The sequence below is a fragment of the Pararge aegeria genome, chromosome 2 (assembly GCF_905163445.1).
Source record: "Pararge aegeria chromosome 2, ilParAegt1.1, whole genome shotgun sequence".
Taxonomy (NCBI): Eukaryota; Metazoa; Arthropoda; class Insecta; order Lepidoptera; family Nymphalidae; genus Pararge; species Pararge aegeria.
Genome location: NC_053181.1, coordinates 7,201,817 through 7,220,283, shown reverse-complemented (window position 1 = coordinate 7,220,283; position 18,467 = coordinate 7,201,817). Strand labels below are relative to the sequence as shown.

General features: G+C 35.4%; 1 protein-coding gene across 6 annotated transcripts in view; it reads left to right on the top strand.

Moving 5' to 3' along the window:
- Positions 1-18,467, top strand: part of LOC120634861 (arfGAP with SH3 domain, ANK repeat and PH domain-containing protein) — a 72,864-nt gene that overhangs the window by 27,771 nt on the left and 26,626 nt on the right. For all 6 annotated transcript variants that reach the window (XM_039905711.1, XM_039905735.1, XM_039905745.1 and 3 more), the window contains one exon: positions 12,177-12,431. In XM_039905711.1, the coding sequence (XP_039761645.1) occupies positions 12,177-12,431 (255 nt within the window). The remainder of the gene's footprint in view (positions 1-12,176; positions 12,432-18,467) is intronic.

Here is an 18,467-nt window from a genome sequence, read left to right as displayed (position 1 = left end):
AAAATTCATAGGATAATATTTATATATTTTGCATTTTAGCTTATTTTATAGGTCTTTTATTTGTGAGTCAAAAAATAAAAACTAATATGTATTTTAGTCTATATAATATTCTTTGTTATTCCTTCTTATAGAAGGAAAGCTTCTCTTCCGAGATGTGACTAAGATGATTTTATAAAGTGATAAAGCGTTGTACCGTTTAGGACTTAATCATCGTTACCGATGTGTTCTTGGTAAAAAATTATACCTAAGTAAATAATGTAGTTAAGTCCCTTCCTACTTCTTAGCTATATTACAGCCCCAGCTACCACAAATCTATCTTAGAGCACACATTTATTATATTGCTTCTTGGAAGAACGGAGGTATCAAACGATTTTGCACGCTAAGCGGAGATTGACTGGACGTGGGCGAGTGTGGGCGCACACATATTGTGCTTGCAAATAGGTCAGGGTACCGATCAGCCGACCCTGGGCAACGCGTTGTTACCAGGCATAATAGCAATATGACTGCCGTTAGATCATCGCGGATATATATCTTTAGCAACTAGAGAAGTTTAGAGCTTTGGCCTTTCGGATTTATGTGCGTAATCCGCACTTGGCCATTAAATAAATAAATAAATATAATACGAAAACAAACACATCGCCATCAAGCCCCAAAGTAAGCGTAGCTTGTGTTATGGGTACTAAGATGACTGATGAATATTTTTATGAATAATATACATAAACCCTTATAATATAATGTATAAGATAAACACCCAGACACTGAAAAACATTCATGCTCATCACAAACATTTTCCAGTTGTGGGAATCGAACCCACGGCCTTGAACTCAGAAAGCAGGATCGCTGCCCACTGCGCCAGTCGGCGGTCACTGAGGTTGACTTAGGCCTGAATCCTTCTCATTCTGAGCGGTGACCCTGCAGTGGGCCGATAAGGATTCGACAATGTTGATCAACTGGACTGCTTCATTGTCCTTAAAGGTTAGCACCGGCCACTAAAAGGGGTCGGCTCGATAATTTTATATTAACACATATTCGCTAGTGTTGCCCAAATGCAAGAACAAGACGAGACTTAGCCAGTCTTGGTCTTGGTCTTGCGCCAATACACCTGGTCTTGGTCTTGGTCTTGGTCTTGCGCTCCCAGTCTTGGTCTTGGTCTTGGTCTTGCAGCAAGAGTCTTGCAAGTCTTGCAATTACCTATTAGTCTATTACTATTTATTAAAGTTTACTTTAAATCTTAGAAAAACGTATTAGAATTGGAACATTGTGAGCTTGAATTAACATAGCCATAGTAAAGATCAAGCAGATTAATAAATAACTGAAGATTTGATAAGAAATTCGAAAAATCAACTGACCTATATGTCGTTTTCCATGGAAGTAACTGTTTCTTAATAAACATTTATGATTTATAAGCTTACATTTGCTAAAACATGTAAAAAAACAAATTAATTACAATAACTTGACTGTATTTTAAAGAACAATACTTATCTGTCTAGAAAGAGATTGAACCCTCAACTTATAAGAAATTTAATACAAGAGTTTTACGATTTATCATTTATTTGAATAAAAAATAAAATACAACACAAATCAACAGCTTTATCATTAGGTTATGATACTTTATATCAATTCTTTTGACCAAGAATTAATACAAAGTAACCATCTGGCTGACTCATCACTTAACCTATTTCTATGTTTTCTAATTACTAATGATGCTTTAGAAAATAACCTCTCAGCAGGTACTGAAGTTGCAGGTATTGAGAGAAAATCACGGGCCATTTTCGATAAAATCGGATACTCTGTCTCATGCGTCCTCCACCAATCTAAAATCACCAATCTGAAACTTATTTATTCTTTGGAACACCTGTAGGTACTCTTAAAATTCGAAATTATTTTGCATGAATAGTGTCAAATGTTATGATTTCGGCGCGGCGGCAACGATTGTTTTAGATTTCAAAAGAAGCCGCCGGCGCGTGTATCATAACCATGTACTTCCGAAAAGCGGCAAATTTCTTTGAGAAGTAAGTACAAAACCTTTGATGCCGCATTATCAAAGTGCCGATGGTTAAAACATAACTATGCATGCACTCAGTTTGATTTTAATAGATATTTTTTTATTCGCTATGTTTATGGTATTAGTCGTAATGCGCATAGGTCCAGTTTTTCATATTCTTTGATATAGTTTTTTGCGTCTCATAGAATTCCTAAGCGTACCTACCTACCTATACACCGAACTGTTACACCTAACTACTCCGTGAAATAGCGCTAAGTCCTAGCTGCAAGACGCAAGAGTCTTGCAGGCTATGTCTTGTTCTTGCTCAAGTCTTGCACGGTCAGTCTTGGTCTTGGTCTTGCTAAAAATACGCGGTCTTGTTCTTGGTCTTGGTCTTGCAAAAACGCAAGAACAAGACCAAGACTGCAAGACCAAGACTGAATTTGGGCAACACTAATATTCGCGGTCTCAACCCACATTTGAGAAATTCACATCGACAACGACAACGATTAGCGTGCCTCGAAAAGCAGGTTAAGATTTCGTATCGTCTCAGATAATTTTACTTACTAAGTTATAATAATAATTGTTAGAGCCCAGCAGCCTGCATTGGACCAGCGTGATGTATCTATGCTATAAATCTTCCTGTCCTATGTGTATGAGAGAGGACGTGTGTTTTACACTATGACATTAATACGAGGATAATAAGGTTGTTCGACTAGACGTTACTCTACTTTCTCGAATATTAAATAGAAGTATTAAAACAATTAATGCACTTAACAAACTATTTTGGTAAGAACTGGATTGCCGCTAGGTAGGCATGATTCTATCACATAAGCGAATCCATGCTGAGTGATTAAAACACAGAACAGTTGAATAAGGTGACTTCTGTGGTTAAAACCAAGCACGAAAACGCGATAAGTTTTACGGTTACCTATGCTATTATAGTAAATTGCCGGAAAAGTTATGATTAGGTAAATATAAGAAAAGAAAACCTTAACTTACAAGTTCCCTGGAAGAGCTCGGTATTCTGCATCTAGTATAGGTACAATAATTAGAATGCAAACAACTTTTATGTTTAAGTTTCAGTGAGGTAATCCGTTTTAACTTTCAAGCCTAACCGCGTGATACTTAAGCATTGGTAGGAGGGCAACCTCGCTCCAGTTTAGTTCTCCTGGTGTACGTCGAACCAGCGTCCCCGGGGACTGCGCAGAATCCCCGACCTGCCCTTGACACGGCGCAATCCTTTGTCCTTTTGCCTTGCCGCGATAACAAAGACCTGCCCAATTACACTTAATATTTTTTGGATAATATATGATATAAAAATCGAAACTAAATTGAATTAATTAGGATTGAACAACGAGGAGAGTTTAGGCCGCAGTCCATCATGCTGACAAAGTTTGTATTTAAGACCGCTATATAGAATTTACTGGAACACACGATGATTTCACCGTTAAAAGAGACATTTGAAATAATTCCTTTAATCAATCAATCCATCACTCAATATATTGGAAGCAATAAAATTAAAAATAGAAGCACTGTAACACCCTTGTATTCAGTAACTCTTCCGATAGTTCCTTACCTGTTGATGTTGTCTGTGTATAATTGCGATGTGAACACGCACATGGACCGCCAGAAACGCGGTATCAGAAAATTCAGTTAGAATGAGATGGCTGATCGTGTCATTTAAGTATTGTAGAATTTATTATTTGTTCATTAGACCTTTTTAATATCCCACTTTGTTTTAAATTATTTGAGGCGCAAATTGTATTGTAATGTACTCACTTTCAACAACCGTAATTAAAAAACAGCGTTATTGTAAAATTAGTTTATAGAAATACCGCTGATTTTCACAAAGAAAAACGTTTGTTAAATTTTGTTAAATATTTGTAGTCCTGGTAATTTATAGGTTTACGACTATCTCAGTAGCCCTAGTTCAAGATTGGCTCGCTCACTATCGAGGATTCGTTTTCGAGCATTGAACTCTGTCGCAAAGTAAAATGGCCCTAATTTAACTCTTTTTAGAGTCTGTAGTTTTTTTTAAGTCCTGTACTTACTTCAGATTTTTGTTTTACATAGCCTGTTTTTCGAAAGCCCGAGTTAGATAGAAAATTGAATGCAAATCTGAGCTTTAACACAATGTAGAGCATAACCTTATTTGGCGACCTTTGGCGAATTTATAATTGCTGATTTTTTACGAGAGACTACAGTCGTTGCTAGTTACGTACCGACAAAAACGTGCCGCTAAGCGATTTAGCGTTCAGGTACGACGCGACGTCGCGTAGAAACCGATTAGGTGTATGGATTTCATATAAGTGCCATACCCCTAACAGATTAGCCCGTTACCATCTTGGACTGCATCATCACTTAGCCACCAGGTGAAATTGCAGTCAAGGGTTAACTTCCAGTGGAATAAAATAAACTAACCAAGTATTTCCATACTCGAAAACGACTCTTCGATTGCGAGCTAAGGCTACAGGTAGTGAGAGGTTAGTTTCTTTAACGTGTCCTAGCTCATAACTCGATAGCTCCACAACTTGTCACGTTTCGCGTGAGGAGTCACGAGCTTTACGCTCCGATTCCTTCACCGGTTGTACCTTTCTGTCTCAATGATAATTACATTACAATCTACTCTCGCTGTTCTCTGAGGCTTATGCTAAGGAGTATAAGTGCCGGAAATACTGCTTTATGTTTTTTTTTATTATTGGTAAGATGCATGGTAAGGTACAAGAACTAAAACTTTTGTAAAGAAAAGATATATGTCGGATATCTTATAATTTGATCCCTCCATGGTTTAAGCACTAAAAAAAATCATAAGAAAAGATGATCTATTGAGCAACAAATGTCGCCCCGCCTCTAAAATCATATTAAAAGGAGGTTTTTATTGTGACTGGACGCATTCGATTAAAAAAGCTTTGGGGGCGTAGTCCTTTACCACTCTACAGTTGAAGAAGTGGTCGTTGTAACTCTAGATGAAATACAGGTGTCTGATTAAATATACCTCGTCATAAAACTAACTTAGTTATTAAAAGTTAGATAAACGGGCTTTATATTGATAGATTTGTTAAATATGGTCAGGTAAGTGGTAGGTTCGGACTAGATACTAAGTAGATATCGTGGAATAAAGTTGGAAACCAAACAACCCATCCAACGTCGCTAGGTTGTTAGATGTTAACATGTGTAGTTCGCGGTAAAGTAATCTTAAGCGCCGCGGTCAAATGTCTTGTTTGTTAAATGCATCAACCAAGCTTGACCACACAGCAAGCAACACACTTCATCAAGCATTTTAACCAATGAAGTTTAACGTGCATTGTGTATTATTGATTGCTGCAAAGTAACAAAGTAACGTCTGCTTCTATCCAATGTTTGAGATTGAGATTAATTACCGCAAGTGGCAGACTCAGCATATAGAGCATATACGTTATCATTCGATAAATACCGCGGAGTACATTATGATTATATACAATCCAACCGGTGAAATAACAACGATCTCGCGGCACTCAATTTGCATACAATAGTCAACAAGAATAGAGCACGCGCGTGCTCTCAATTAGATCATTGTTTCGTTATTATATTATTTTTTAATGGGAATACAGTCGCATCGCAAAAAACAGATGCGGGAATGCGTGTTGAACTAGTTGTTCTTGTGATGTAAGATCTCACTTCTGATGTTTTTTTACGCTTTTTTCATTATAACTGGAAGTGCCCGCGGCTTTATAAATACCTTTTACCTTATAAGCGTGATGAGGTTATAACAGAGAAGCTTTAACTGTATCTAATTAAACTGTTTTTTAAGGATAACACGTCTATGGCCCGACTCATAAATTGTCTTTATGCCAAATATCACGTCAACCCTTTGCTCGATCGCTGCGTAATTGAAGGCCAAACCAACTTTTATTAGAATAAAGCTTTTTGTGACAGTGCTCGCCTGAGGCAGTACTGCCGCTATGCTTATTTCTGCCACCAAGCGTGTTGCTTTGTTCCGCTCCGAAGGGCATGGGTTGCTGGTGTAATTACAGACACATGAGGTTAAACACCTAGGCCTCTCGGTTGATGGAATTTAATTTTGTCAGAAGAATAAGTTGACATCTTAAATCCCTTAATTTTTCCATCGCTGGCCTCCTCAGTTCCATTTCTTGCTCAAAACTATTCATGTAACTTAAAAAAACGTAAGGTATCTGATATTATTTTTAACTCCATACTAACCGACTTTAAACACGGCTGATAATTTGCATTCAACGGAAAAGAACAGAGCACGCACGTGCTACTTAATTAGATCTACGCTCATTGTTTCATTATCATTTTGTTACGAGGGATACATTCGCATAATAGAAAAACGCAAGAATTTGTTGTTGCATTTGTGTGATGTAATAGCCGATAACTTTGTATCGTATAAGATTTTCATTTCAGAAGTTAACAATAATGTAAAAAAATATATAAATATATAAATATATATATATGACAATACAAAAATCGAAGCTTGCGAATCAACTCACAAGAATTCACTCTGCAACCAAGTCCAAATAAAAACTGAGTTATCTTAAATTATTCAAGGAATACGAGGTTTTGTTCCGTGACTGTCAAAAATAAGTAAATTTTTTTATAGGGATCGGATTCACTCCTATTTTGTTGTGGTGTTTTGTTTCACCGTTGAATTATTTCAATATTTATATTTAATTACTTTAAATAAGGTCAGTCCTTAAAGCGCACATACGCCGAAGTCGCTATCACCGGTTACTGAGTTTAGTCATACGAGGGTATTTATGTGGCATAAAAAAACAAAATGATGATTATCACTGCCAAAAGCCATAATAAGAATTACATAGCACTATGACTAAAACTAGAAGATAATTTTTATTTTCTTGATCACTAAATAATGTCAATTCTGAACCAGTACCAAAAAGTCCAATTTGGCGAGAATTAACTCTGTATTTAAAAAAAAAGCTCAGCCAATACTTTTAAAACACTTATATAAATGTATAGAAAGATAGTAAAATGTTCTACACAGACGCACTTGAGATAAATTATGCTTTTGCAATGCAAAGATTGCGGAAAGCGAAAACACTTTTGTTGTATACAATTCAGCATGCTTATATTTTTGTGTTTAATCGACCGCGTTTACGACGTGTTATGAGTATCGCGTGACGTAGAAGTATTGTATTGAATATACTCTTGAGATTGTAGCAGATAAAGTAATGTTAGGTACTAGGCGTTACATCATTTGGATACAGTCCAGGGAATTAGTTACGCTGTCCGGGCACATAATATGTGTGAGACATTTATGGTTTTTGTCTATTTGTTACGCGATTACTCCGCCAATTACAAAACGATTTGATGGTTCTATTTCGTTTGGTATGTCATAACCTCTGAGGTGGTCCCATTGTATTTTGGTGAATAATAAACAAAAATTGAACTTGCGCACTTTTCGGATATTATAGCCACTGGAACGAATACAACAATAAGTATTAAGTACACGGGTTGCGCTTCCTTAATTTTATATAGTAGGTAAGCAATTTATGCTCGCCACAAGGAGATGATGGTGAAGTCCCGGGAGAAGTCCCCAACCGTTTTTCGGCTAGAGAAAAGAATTAAATTAATCGAACCATTGATTGCATCAAGTATAATTAGATTAGGTATAACCGTGCAACATGCTGTGTACGTCTTGTAATAAAATTGGGTTACATTATATATATTCTAAGTAAACCGAAATCGGCTTGTGATAAATTAACATAAACTTTCAGTAGTATGTAATGCGTTCTAGTTGTGGATAATTAAGGTGCAACATTGATGCATCAAAGCAGTGTCATATTTCCAACCTCGAGCTCCTGACCTGCCATTCTGAATACCTGAACCGTCTGAACACCTATTTATAGCTCGTAACAACACGTGTGACAAAAAAAGAAGGGTATTTTTGTAAGCATTCATCATTATCAATCCTTTACTGGCCCACTGCCGTGAACGGGTCTCCTCACAGACTGAGAAGAGTTTGGTTCATAGTCCATGTACGAATTTCTAAAGTTGTGACGCCTTTCAGAACATTATGGATCACGTTGTTTTTCTTCATCGTAAGCAAGTATTTTTTAATTGCATAAACTAAAAAAGCACTAAAATCAGAGGTGCGTGTCGGTGATCGAACTCGGTCCCCCCGAAAAGTTTATGGGTAAAGCCCTACCCACTAATATTAAAATATTGTTTAAATTACAAGACAAATACTTAAGGAGAAATGCAATGTAATTCTTATCGCTTTTGGCAGTGATAATCAGTTGTGTAATTGCGATCTGACTTATAGTCAACATCTTCTGAGGATGCTCCGGTCCTTTGTAGCGAATGCATTCTGGAAGATCTCATGTTATCGTGTCACAATTAAATGTGATGATAAAATTGAATTTATTGGAACTGCTACTGGGTAAGGCTTCGGCTTTCCTTTCGTGGAGACCGAGTTCGAGCCCCGGAACGCACCACTGACATATCGGAGTTATGTGCATTTTTAATTTAAGCAATTCCAATATCACTTGCTTTAAACGGTAAAGAAAAACATCGTGAAGAGGAGATCTATATCTCCATTATATTTATCTATTATCATTATATTTATATATTTATATTATGGTGTTCTCTACTTCTTCTTCTTCCTCTCCCTCTGCCTCTGTATTTTGTTGAGTCTGTGTATGATTTGGGTAAGATCTATTTATTCCGCGTGTTTGGAGGGGCCTAGTGTCCTTGAAAACATTTGAGTATTCGATGGTTGTTGTGTGTTTTGTACGCGCTGGTCTGGTTGAGTATTGTGTACAAATACATTGTCACCTAGAACTTCGCTGAGAATCATTGATGTGGTTATGGCTGCTTGTTATCTATTCTATTATATTACCTACATAAAATTCTCAAGGCCGAGTGAAGTCTATCAATCCGCACTTTGCCAGCGTGGTAGACTACGGCCTAAACCTTTCTCATTCTGAGTTGAAACCGGTGGCATGTAGTGGGCCGATAATGGGTTGATAATAATGATAGTGATAAATTGAACTTTGCAGTTCTGTCAGGTTTTCTGTACTCTTCATTTTATTGTTTTAATATGAAAATGTTTTAAATATACGTAACGTTTTACATTTCCAACTTGCCTTGTACAAAAAAGTATGTACTGGATAAAAGTTTAGTTCACTACAATTAAAAATAAAATTACTCTTAATACATACCTTACCTACTGACCCAGTATTCCAAGCGATTCATTTTGTTCACTAAAGCTTCCACATTTCGCTATACCTACTGACTCCGTTCTTTTTCTTTGTGTCACAATTGTTTTATCCTAACAATTTTCTCGTATTTATTTCCAGATGAAAACACGAGTTTTATTGTTAAATCGTTGTTTCGAAACAATTCGCGATTTCTGCTATTCCACTCGTACGGTAGCAACGTCACTTGACACATATTTCTCTTGCTCGCTTTTGTAATCTTCGTAATCACTTACGTTCGTTTTTAATAAAACAAATATTCTACACTAGGTACTTCCTTAGTTTTAAGAAAACATCCTTAATCGTTAATATCTTCTTGTTATTTATTTAAGTAAGTACTACATTTTCTTTCGTGGTGCTTTAATACATTTTTTTTGTGTAGTTTTATTTGATAAATAAATAATAAAAATTGTCTGTATTATTCAATTATAATGCTAACGGGCGTACATTTGATTGAAAGCTTAATTTTCTCTTGCAAAATTCCTGCAGATCAAAAGAATCTTTGAGAGATCTGCATCCATATTTGCTTCTGGTATTTAAGTAAATAAAACACAATTTATAATCTAAAATAATCCAACTCTTAAAAAGTGACTCGCCGAAGTCGGGTCTAGTCAGTTAGTATTACTAAGAATACCACAGATGAATGAATACCATAAAATAGATATTAAAAGTTCTCATTAATCAGCAAATGAACATATAAGCTATTTTATAATATTCTAATGTAGTCCAATTACAGCTAAAAGCCTATTAACAGTCCATTAAGAATCCATTATTAGGGAGAGGCAAGCATAATTGAATTATGTTATAGATGTCATCTGATCAGTACTGAATCTGACGGTCTGTTTATTTCTCAATGAATCTAATATCATCGAAACTCTACAAGCAGATAAGACTAAAGCTGTATTGTATAAGCAAGACGTTTTCGAAAAAAATCAGTGGAGTGGGAAGTAAAATGTTCAATGGGAAGACTTAATTTCGTCTCAACAACATGCAGACCTTTAAAGATTAATAAAAGGTTGTAAAAGGCTACTTCAATGAAGTATGTTTTAAGTTTGTCTCATATATACTCTTACCGTCTATAGATAATTACCCTTCCGCCATTGTAATGTTTTCATCGTTGTAACATCGTCAGCAATTTTCTTGTAGCGTACCAATTAACATGCTGTGTTCAGTGGTCTCCGACAATGTTCAGGAAGGGTTTCATTGTGAGGCACCCCTTTGTCATTGGCCCTCTCGTCTGTCAGTAGCGTGTCCGCTCCATTTGATTTCACAATTAACCCTTACGAGGGGTTTTATCATTTACTTATGTGGTTTTATACTTTGTTTTTTAGGATGCACAATATAATATGAGTTATCAGAATTTCCTAATTCATGATTAAAATAATATTTACTGTTATCATGAAAAATAATATATTGAGTAGGTATACCAGTCACTGAGAAATCGTGAGAATCTGTTGTCAAATCTTTAAGCTAAACTAACTTCAAGAAACAAGTTTAAAAAAGTGCGAATGTAAAAAAGAACATCACTTAGACTTGTTAATTTAGGTTAGATTAGAGATTGCTTTACATAAGAATTATTGGCACCAGATTTTTGCATTGCTATGTTCGGTTACACTTTCTTTTCGGCTAAATATTCAGAGCAGTTTAATAAAAGAGATGCGAAAAAATTATTTGACAAAAAAGAATCGACTTTGTTATAGGTACAACTAAAAAGCAATAAATAAATATTATATATTTAAGTCGGTACCAACTACCAAGACGTAAAATGTTGTAGAAAATATTTATTTCTTGTGTAACAAAATTCAGTTCATTTTTGTAAAAAAAAACACGCTTTTTAGTGGGTAGGTTTGCAATCGAATCTAATTTATAAATAGCCGAATGTCAACTTCTCGTAACCATCTACAAAATATGACTTTTTCCGAAGTCGGGGCACTTGAGGTGTTCTCCCGGCACTAAACCATCAGCTCCTTTACTGTGTCGAGCATAACAAATAACAAGTAGTAACCTGGTTTTCTTTTTAATTTTTATCGTGTTCCGTGTAAATAATGCTCTAATTCTTTAACAAATGTACATTTTTTTAATGATAAAACTGATGTCATTTATTGGGGTACTTGGTCATATATTAGAGTCAATTGTAGTGAGAGTAAGAGTGAAACATCCTTCCAAAAAATAACGTTCTTGCTAGTGTATCTGGCTATTTCTAGAACTGGTTATTATAAAATGTAAAATCGAGCCCTGGTTAAAAAAAAATAGACAACAAACAGCCATTGCATCATTTATTAGCATTTTATATAGCTAACCTAGTTTGCTACTCGCTTTTAACGAGTGTCTTAAATAGGTTTGTAGGTTTTATTTGGTTTACTGCTTGTGAAGGATATTGTGGTCTTGCATTAAATTTACAGTTGCGTTAGAAGGCAATTAATTGTGCTGGGTGATTTATGAATATAGATACTAAATTAGGCTATAAATTTTACATCTAGTATAAACAAGTGCAAATACAAGCAAGTACTTAGTACATATTATAATTTTTTTGTCCTTTAGTTACCGTTAATCAAAGACGCAAGTGTGATTTGTATCTAAAGAGGTTTCATGGTTGCAGCTTTCCTTATTAAAATCAGTTAAAATGATAGACTGACTAATCACTGTACGTTATTTTTACAAATATATTTTTGTCGGTGTTAAATTAACTTTTAATTTTGTTAGATTAATTTTAGATGTACCTTTTTAAACATTATTTTTCTCCTTTGTGTTGAAGAATAAAATAATGCTTTCATTATGAAGCTAAAAGTTTCAAAATTTCACACTCGTGAGCCGATCGAATAGTCACAACCGATCGAACCACAATGACAGTTCGCGTATAGTTTATTTTATGGGAAAGAAAAAAACTGAGTATTCATAAAATATCAACGCAATATCCATGATATGATTTCCTATATTTGTTTTCTATGATTAATCATGTTTTTCGTCCTCAGATGCAGAACATAAACAACATAGTCATGTTTCCCGTGGACAGTCTTCTGAAGGGTGATCTCAGAGGCGTCAGAGGTGATCTGAAAAGGCCATTCGACAAGGCTTCCAAAGACTACGAGTCCAAGTACCTGAAGATAGAAAAGGAGAAGAAGTCACAGGCGAAGGAGGCTGGTCTTATCAGGAGTGAGGTCACATCGGCTGAAATAGCTGATGAGATGGAGAAAGAACGGAGACTGTTTCAGTTGCAAATGTGTGAGGTGAGTAACACGTTTAAAAGATAAGTTAGGTACTGGATGGTCAAGCTATGGTCATTTTCTTGTGTATAAAAAATAATACCGAGCATAATGAAAGGGAAAAAATAATCATCTAGACTCAAATCGAGGTCTTCGGGTGTCTTGCAAAAAAAGTGGAAATAATAATAATCTGGAGTCGAACCGGGATCTTCTCATGTCGGAATGCCAGCCGATTTACCACCTATGCTTTTATAACCTTGTAGATTATGGTAAAATTTACCTTCGTATTGATATGATATTGTAGCAGGTTTGTTATTGCCTGAAAACACGCCCCCCAAACCTCCGGCATACTAAAATTATATAAATCGATTCAGAATAGAGATATATATTGTAAATATATATCCACATATATATTTAGGAGCATATATACAAGATTTGCTCATTTAAAGTATTTGACTAGATACATAGACGGATGTATGATGTCTGCTTTTGTAAGATTCACCACTCGTAGAACTAACTAGGTTATTCGGCCAAAATTTAAATATTGTCTAAGTGTGAAGATCAAGGTTCGTTAGTTAAATCTTTAGCAATGTATTATAAAATGTTGCTTTTTCCAACTACAAATTACTTGACTTCAGTTTTAGCTCATGATAAGTCCTAAATGGAAGCCTGCTTCTTTAATAAATTTCAATCATCGGTTTCGGCGAGAATCTTCGTGTCATACTTTACGATGATGATGAAGTATTACAGAACGATATTGTTATACGGAAGTTATTTGCGGTAGAGCCATTGTTAACTGACTTATTAGTAAGATCATTTATAAATTTAATCGGTTCCTAAATAATTTCGTCTATTAATACACACCTCCGACTTAAAAATATACTTCAAAATAAATGTTTTGTATTTAGAGCCAATTTTTGGGTTTTAAAAACATGCTTTCAATGGATAATATTGCTTTAAGGCACCGTAGCGTACGTTCATCAGGAGTTATTTCTTTCACAAGAAATGCCAGAGCGTTTGTATCGCTATGTCCTGTCGGAGGCGTATTGAAGTTTTTTCTAACAGAATTTTAGTAAAGAGGATGATTTTTTCAGAGGCATCGTCTAAATTGGATGGCTGGCTCGAAATAAAAACATTAATGGCTGCTTTAAATAACATAGCAGTTTTTCGCCTTTGTTTTATGATACTTCGGTTTCGAATGGGCCGTTTAACCAACTTTAAGATAGATTGATAAAGCGAAGTAAAAAAGAAAAACTGTTTATGTCAAACAAAGATATCAAAGTAGTAGTTAAGTATAATTAATTACATTGGTTTTAAGGTACGACAGTTTTTATCTTACTTTTAATAAGTATTTGGAGTGTTAACAGGGTCAGTGAGACATTAATGAAAGCTGATGTAAGGGTACACCTGATCACGATCAATGTTTTTATAGTCCAAATTGAATTAAAAACGGCTGTTAATAGAATGCATAAAAAATACAGGTGCTAACTGCGTCGTTTGTGGTCGTGGTCTGTTGACGCAAAAACAACGAGGTGTTTGTGTGTATGTGTGTCTTTCTCTTTGTCTCTTTGTGTTTGTGTGTTTCATCACATTTCCAGTCCTGAACTAGATTTCCGGATTAAAATAGTTAGGCATTAAGTTTTTCGGTAAAAAAATAATCACTACTCTACAAGCAGGGTATTAGAAAATTGGCGTATTTCACCCCTATTAAAGCTATAATTATTGTAGCTCGTTAGATCGTATGACGTGGTGTTAATTTACTAACTTTTCCAACACGTACCAAAAAAAACTCGTCCAAGTTTGTTGTGGGTTCTTCGTAGACCAGGGTGCATTTCTAGCTTCACCTTCTCAAAGAAATGGTAACATATAATATGTATGAACGCTTTATAAGTTCCTGTGTTACATGAATAAAATACATTTGACAATAAAAGTTGCCAGCTCGTCGTCAAACGCATAATTCGATAGCGTTAGTTGTCAACTCATCGCAAATTTTATATGGGGATAACAGGTGACCACCGCTTAGCAATTGTTGAAAAAGTTAGTTAATCGAGAAGCCGGTTGCTATCGCTATATACCGGTAGTATGCAGAGTGTAGGTTCTAAGTTCTTAATTCCACTCTCTTACGGAAGAAGAGACATTGGTCTCTAATAATCCTTAAGGCTGGGGATGTTGATGCAATGGGCTTAGGTATCGAACTCAAACCCATCTAAAATATGTATAGTACTTAGAAGAAGAAGAAGAAGATGTATAGTACTAATAGAAAAAAAAGTAAAATACATTAATTCTTGTTAGTAACGACCGGGATCGGCTACTTTCGTACTCTCCGAGGCTAGGCGTTGGAAATGGCGGCAACAAATCCTGCCTTAACCCATCTTAGAGCTACAGTATCTCAGGGCACAAATACAAAATAAAATACAAATAATTTACAATTTGCAAATTGATCACGAAGATAAGTTGGCCCGGAGCCGTTTAATGTCTGTGCAATTAAATTTGATTCAATCGCGGCACTTGGTGGACAATGAATCTGTAAGCTGAGACCGTTTTGTTAATTTAACCTCGCGACTTTTAGAACTTCCATGAATTGGTTAACAATTTTCGGAAAGCTAGAAGTTCCCCTTTTGTGGAGACTATAAATTCCACCAATTTCAGTTGGATCAAGTTTTTGTTTAGTTTTAATGTAGGCAAAAGAAAAAATGAAGAGCGATTGGGCCAACTGAATATATCTATATATACACAAAGCTTAAAGTTAACAAAAGGTAATTCTAATTTCTAACCACAACATCATCATCATCAAAACTTCTACCGAATGACGTCCACCGCTGGACGTAGATCTAATGTGTGGAGTTCTAAAATCTATAGTCCTGGGCCGCTTATTTTCAGCGGCTCTCAGCCTTTCGTTTGATGTCGTCTATCCACCCCGTTGGGGGCCCACATTGCGTTCACCGGTGCACCATCACTACTTCATCTTTCTAAACACATGTTAATAATTAATACAGTAGGTTATACTACCTATCTACTTAATACACATCATAAATTATAATAGATATGTATTGTATATCATACTTATAGTAACATCTGTATTTATTTATCTATTCCCATTCAGATGTTATATCTAGGCCACGAAAGGTAATTAATCAATAGTTTTGCTACTCGATACCTAACAGTGATGAGGTCATTATATTTCTTTATGATATTATAATACATTATCATGTTTTGTATAGGGCGCGTGCGGCCCGTGTGAATGACCGACCTCACAATTACACTTGTCAGTTGTCCTCTACATCGGCTTTGTATTGTTTGCTCGTACAATACATAGCGGTTGTCCGACACTTTTCCCTCATGAGGTTGTACTACTGATCGAGCTTCGCATAATATGTTCTACCGAGTGATGAATTAATTAGCAATATTTTTTATTGGTATAATAAATATGCGATTGCTGCTATTGCTGCTAAATCTAAGTCAGCATATAAATAATTAAATAAATGTAATAAAATATGTCAGTTATATGGGATAATTCTTCGCTACGTAACTTAGAAGTTTAACTACGAAAATATTGTACTAAAATAATTTAATTCACGAAGCAGCGTTTGCTAACTTTACTACTAATACTAATTTCTAAATTCTATAGTAGTTCAAGAAATACTAAATTAAACTGCTTAATTTAATTTAAAACAAACATTCTAGACATGTAATTACGCAAGCTAATGAAAGATGAAGCTGTGCTACGTTTAAAGGACCAACTTTGTTTTTCTTTATATATCTTTATTCGACTTTTGTTACCTTAAAAGATAAGGCATTATTTGGTTTATCAAATAAAAATGCACTGCCCAAGCCAGATGCGATCATGTTGGATATGAGCTTATTTCTTAGATGACTTATTTTGACACCGCAAGCTCCTGAGTCTCACTGTAGCCTTAGTAAAAAATTTGCTCGCTCACAATCGACGAGTCGTTTTCGCATATTAAACTCTGTACAGTCAAAGTAAATTGAGCCGAATGGCAATCGTTTTAGAGTGGCAAATCTGGAGAATTGTAGGCAAATTGAAGCTTGAAAATGATAAAAATAAGGTCCATTTTACTGTGATCATCAAAAGTTTTTCGATACTCGTTAAAGACTAGCGACTCCTCAATTGCGAGAAGAAAATCTTGTATTAAGAAGCGTACTGGATACATGCACGTTGCAGCCCAGTGGACAACGAAATGTAACAATTTGATTTGCGGCGTCCGCGTCGCTTCTATTTCATATTATCTACATTATTCCTCAAATGTAAGTACACCTCACTTACATACTAAATCATTACTATCAGAAATAGCATATTTACGTCCCAGCTGGGTACAGGCATCCTCTCTTATAGACAGGTTTTTGCTGCATAGAACCACCGCGCTGCTCCAAATCGGGTTGGCGGGTTACAATATAAACACATACAAATATAAATATTGAAAATTCGATGGTTAATTCGATGGCTTTCCTCTTTCTGTCATAAACTGTTATAAATTTTCAAAACAATGGGAATTCAAATTTAATTAGTCTATAAGTCGAATATTGTCTCAAATACAGGTGATCTAAAAAAAACACTCTATATTGAAAGTCGGTTAAGTTAAAAATAATAATCGGAGTGAATGCAGAACTTGTATAGCCACTCGTTTTATCTACAAAGTTATCGCCCCTGATAACGTACTAATGGTAGCAGAATTTCACTAAACTAAGTTTAGATTAGAAACGTGGAACAGTTAAAATAACTACGCTTATTTTGATACATTAGTTAGGTTTACTGATTCAATTTAAAACTCATTTTTAATCGTACTTTGGATAACACTGACTGACGGTTTGACTTCTAATAATGTTAACAATTTTTGACATAAAAGAACCTATAATATTAGAAGAGTTTCCTCGATATGAAAAATAAGCTTAATTCGCTATAGTCCGCGAAAAGCAGGAGAATCTGTATGGTGTAATTTATAATTTCTTCAATCCTTATACTCCACTCTAAACAGATCTTCGGCAATGTACCCTCTACGCACGTTTCGCTCCTAAACCGGAGCGTCCTCAGGAGATGTTGACTTTACAATGAATAATTGTTAAATAACAATTATTCATTAATTTTAATAATATACTTATCATGGATATCCGCAAAGTAACGCCTGATTTTCTATACAATAGGTTCCTCGATTTTTCCAGGATACCTTAATAAAATCTTCACCAAATTAAAATGGGAAAAAATAATTAAAATCGGTTCATAATTGGCGTAGTAATGGAGTAACGAATATACAAAAAAAAACATACAGTCGAGTCGAGAACCTCCTCAGTCTCGAAGTCTTTTCAACCAAAAGAGGGAAGTAGCGACCGAAACAAAAAAAAAGAAATTAAAATCTAGATAATTCAGGACGGTACCTAAATGTGCTTCATAAGCTTTAAAATTTCTTACTGTCTAAATAAATAAATTTTGACCGTCAGAGCTAATCTTCAGAACGATTTGACTGGATTGCCAAAATGCGGCAAGTTTCGCCAAAATTTGCGTGGGTTGTGGGAAATATAGTACTGCTTTCGAAATATTCTATCTAATTGACACTAAGGAAAGTGAATTGTGCAAGTGTTGCCCCAAGCAACACTATACCTTCCCTGGGAAATGAGAAAAAAAAAGTCTGGTACAATGCAGTCATTTATAAACGTTGTTGCTGTAATTAAAGACCCCGTTTTATAATAGTGGCTTTACTATTTAATTTACTGTGCTTGTACTTAGCTAATAAAGTCTCAATTTAAGTTCAACCACACCGGTCAGCGACATATGACAATGCCATTCGTGTACAGTTATTTATTTTGAAAGTCCCTTACCCTTAGTACGAGAATGCACTTCTCGTGAGCATCGATGGTTTTCGTCGTCGTGAGCATCGATGGTGAGCATCGAGTATTCAATACTATCGTCAGTTAGAGCCGTGTGGTGACAACATAGCAGAATACAGTTGACACCATACCCCGTCTTTTTGTGGGGGTTATACGAGATGACTAACCTAATACGACGGAGAACGGGCAGCAGCGACTTCTGTTCTACTACAACCATTT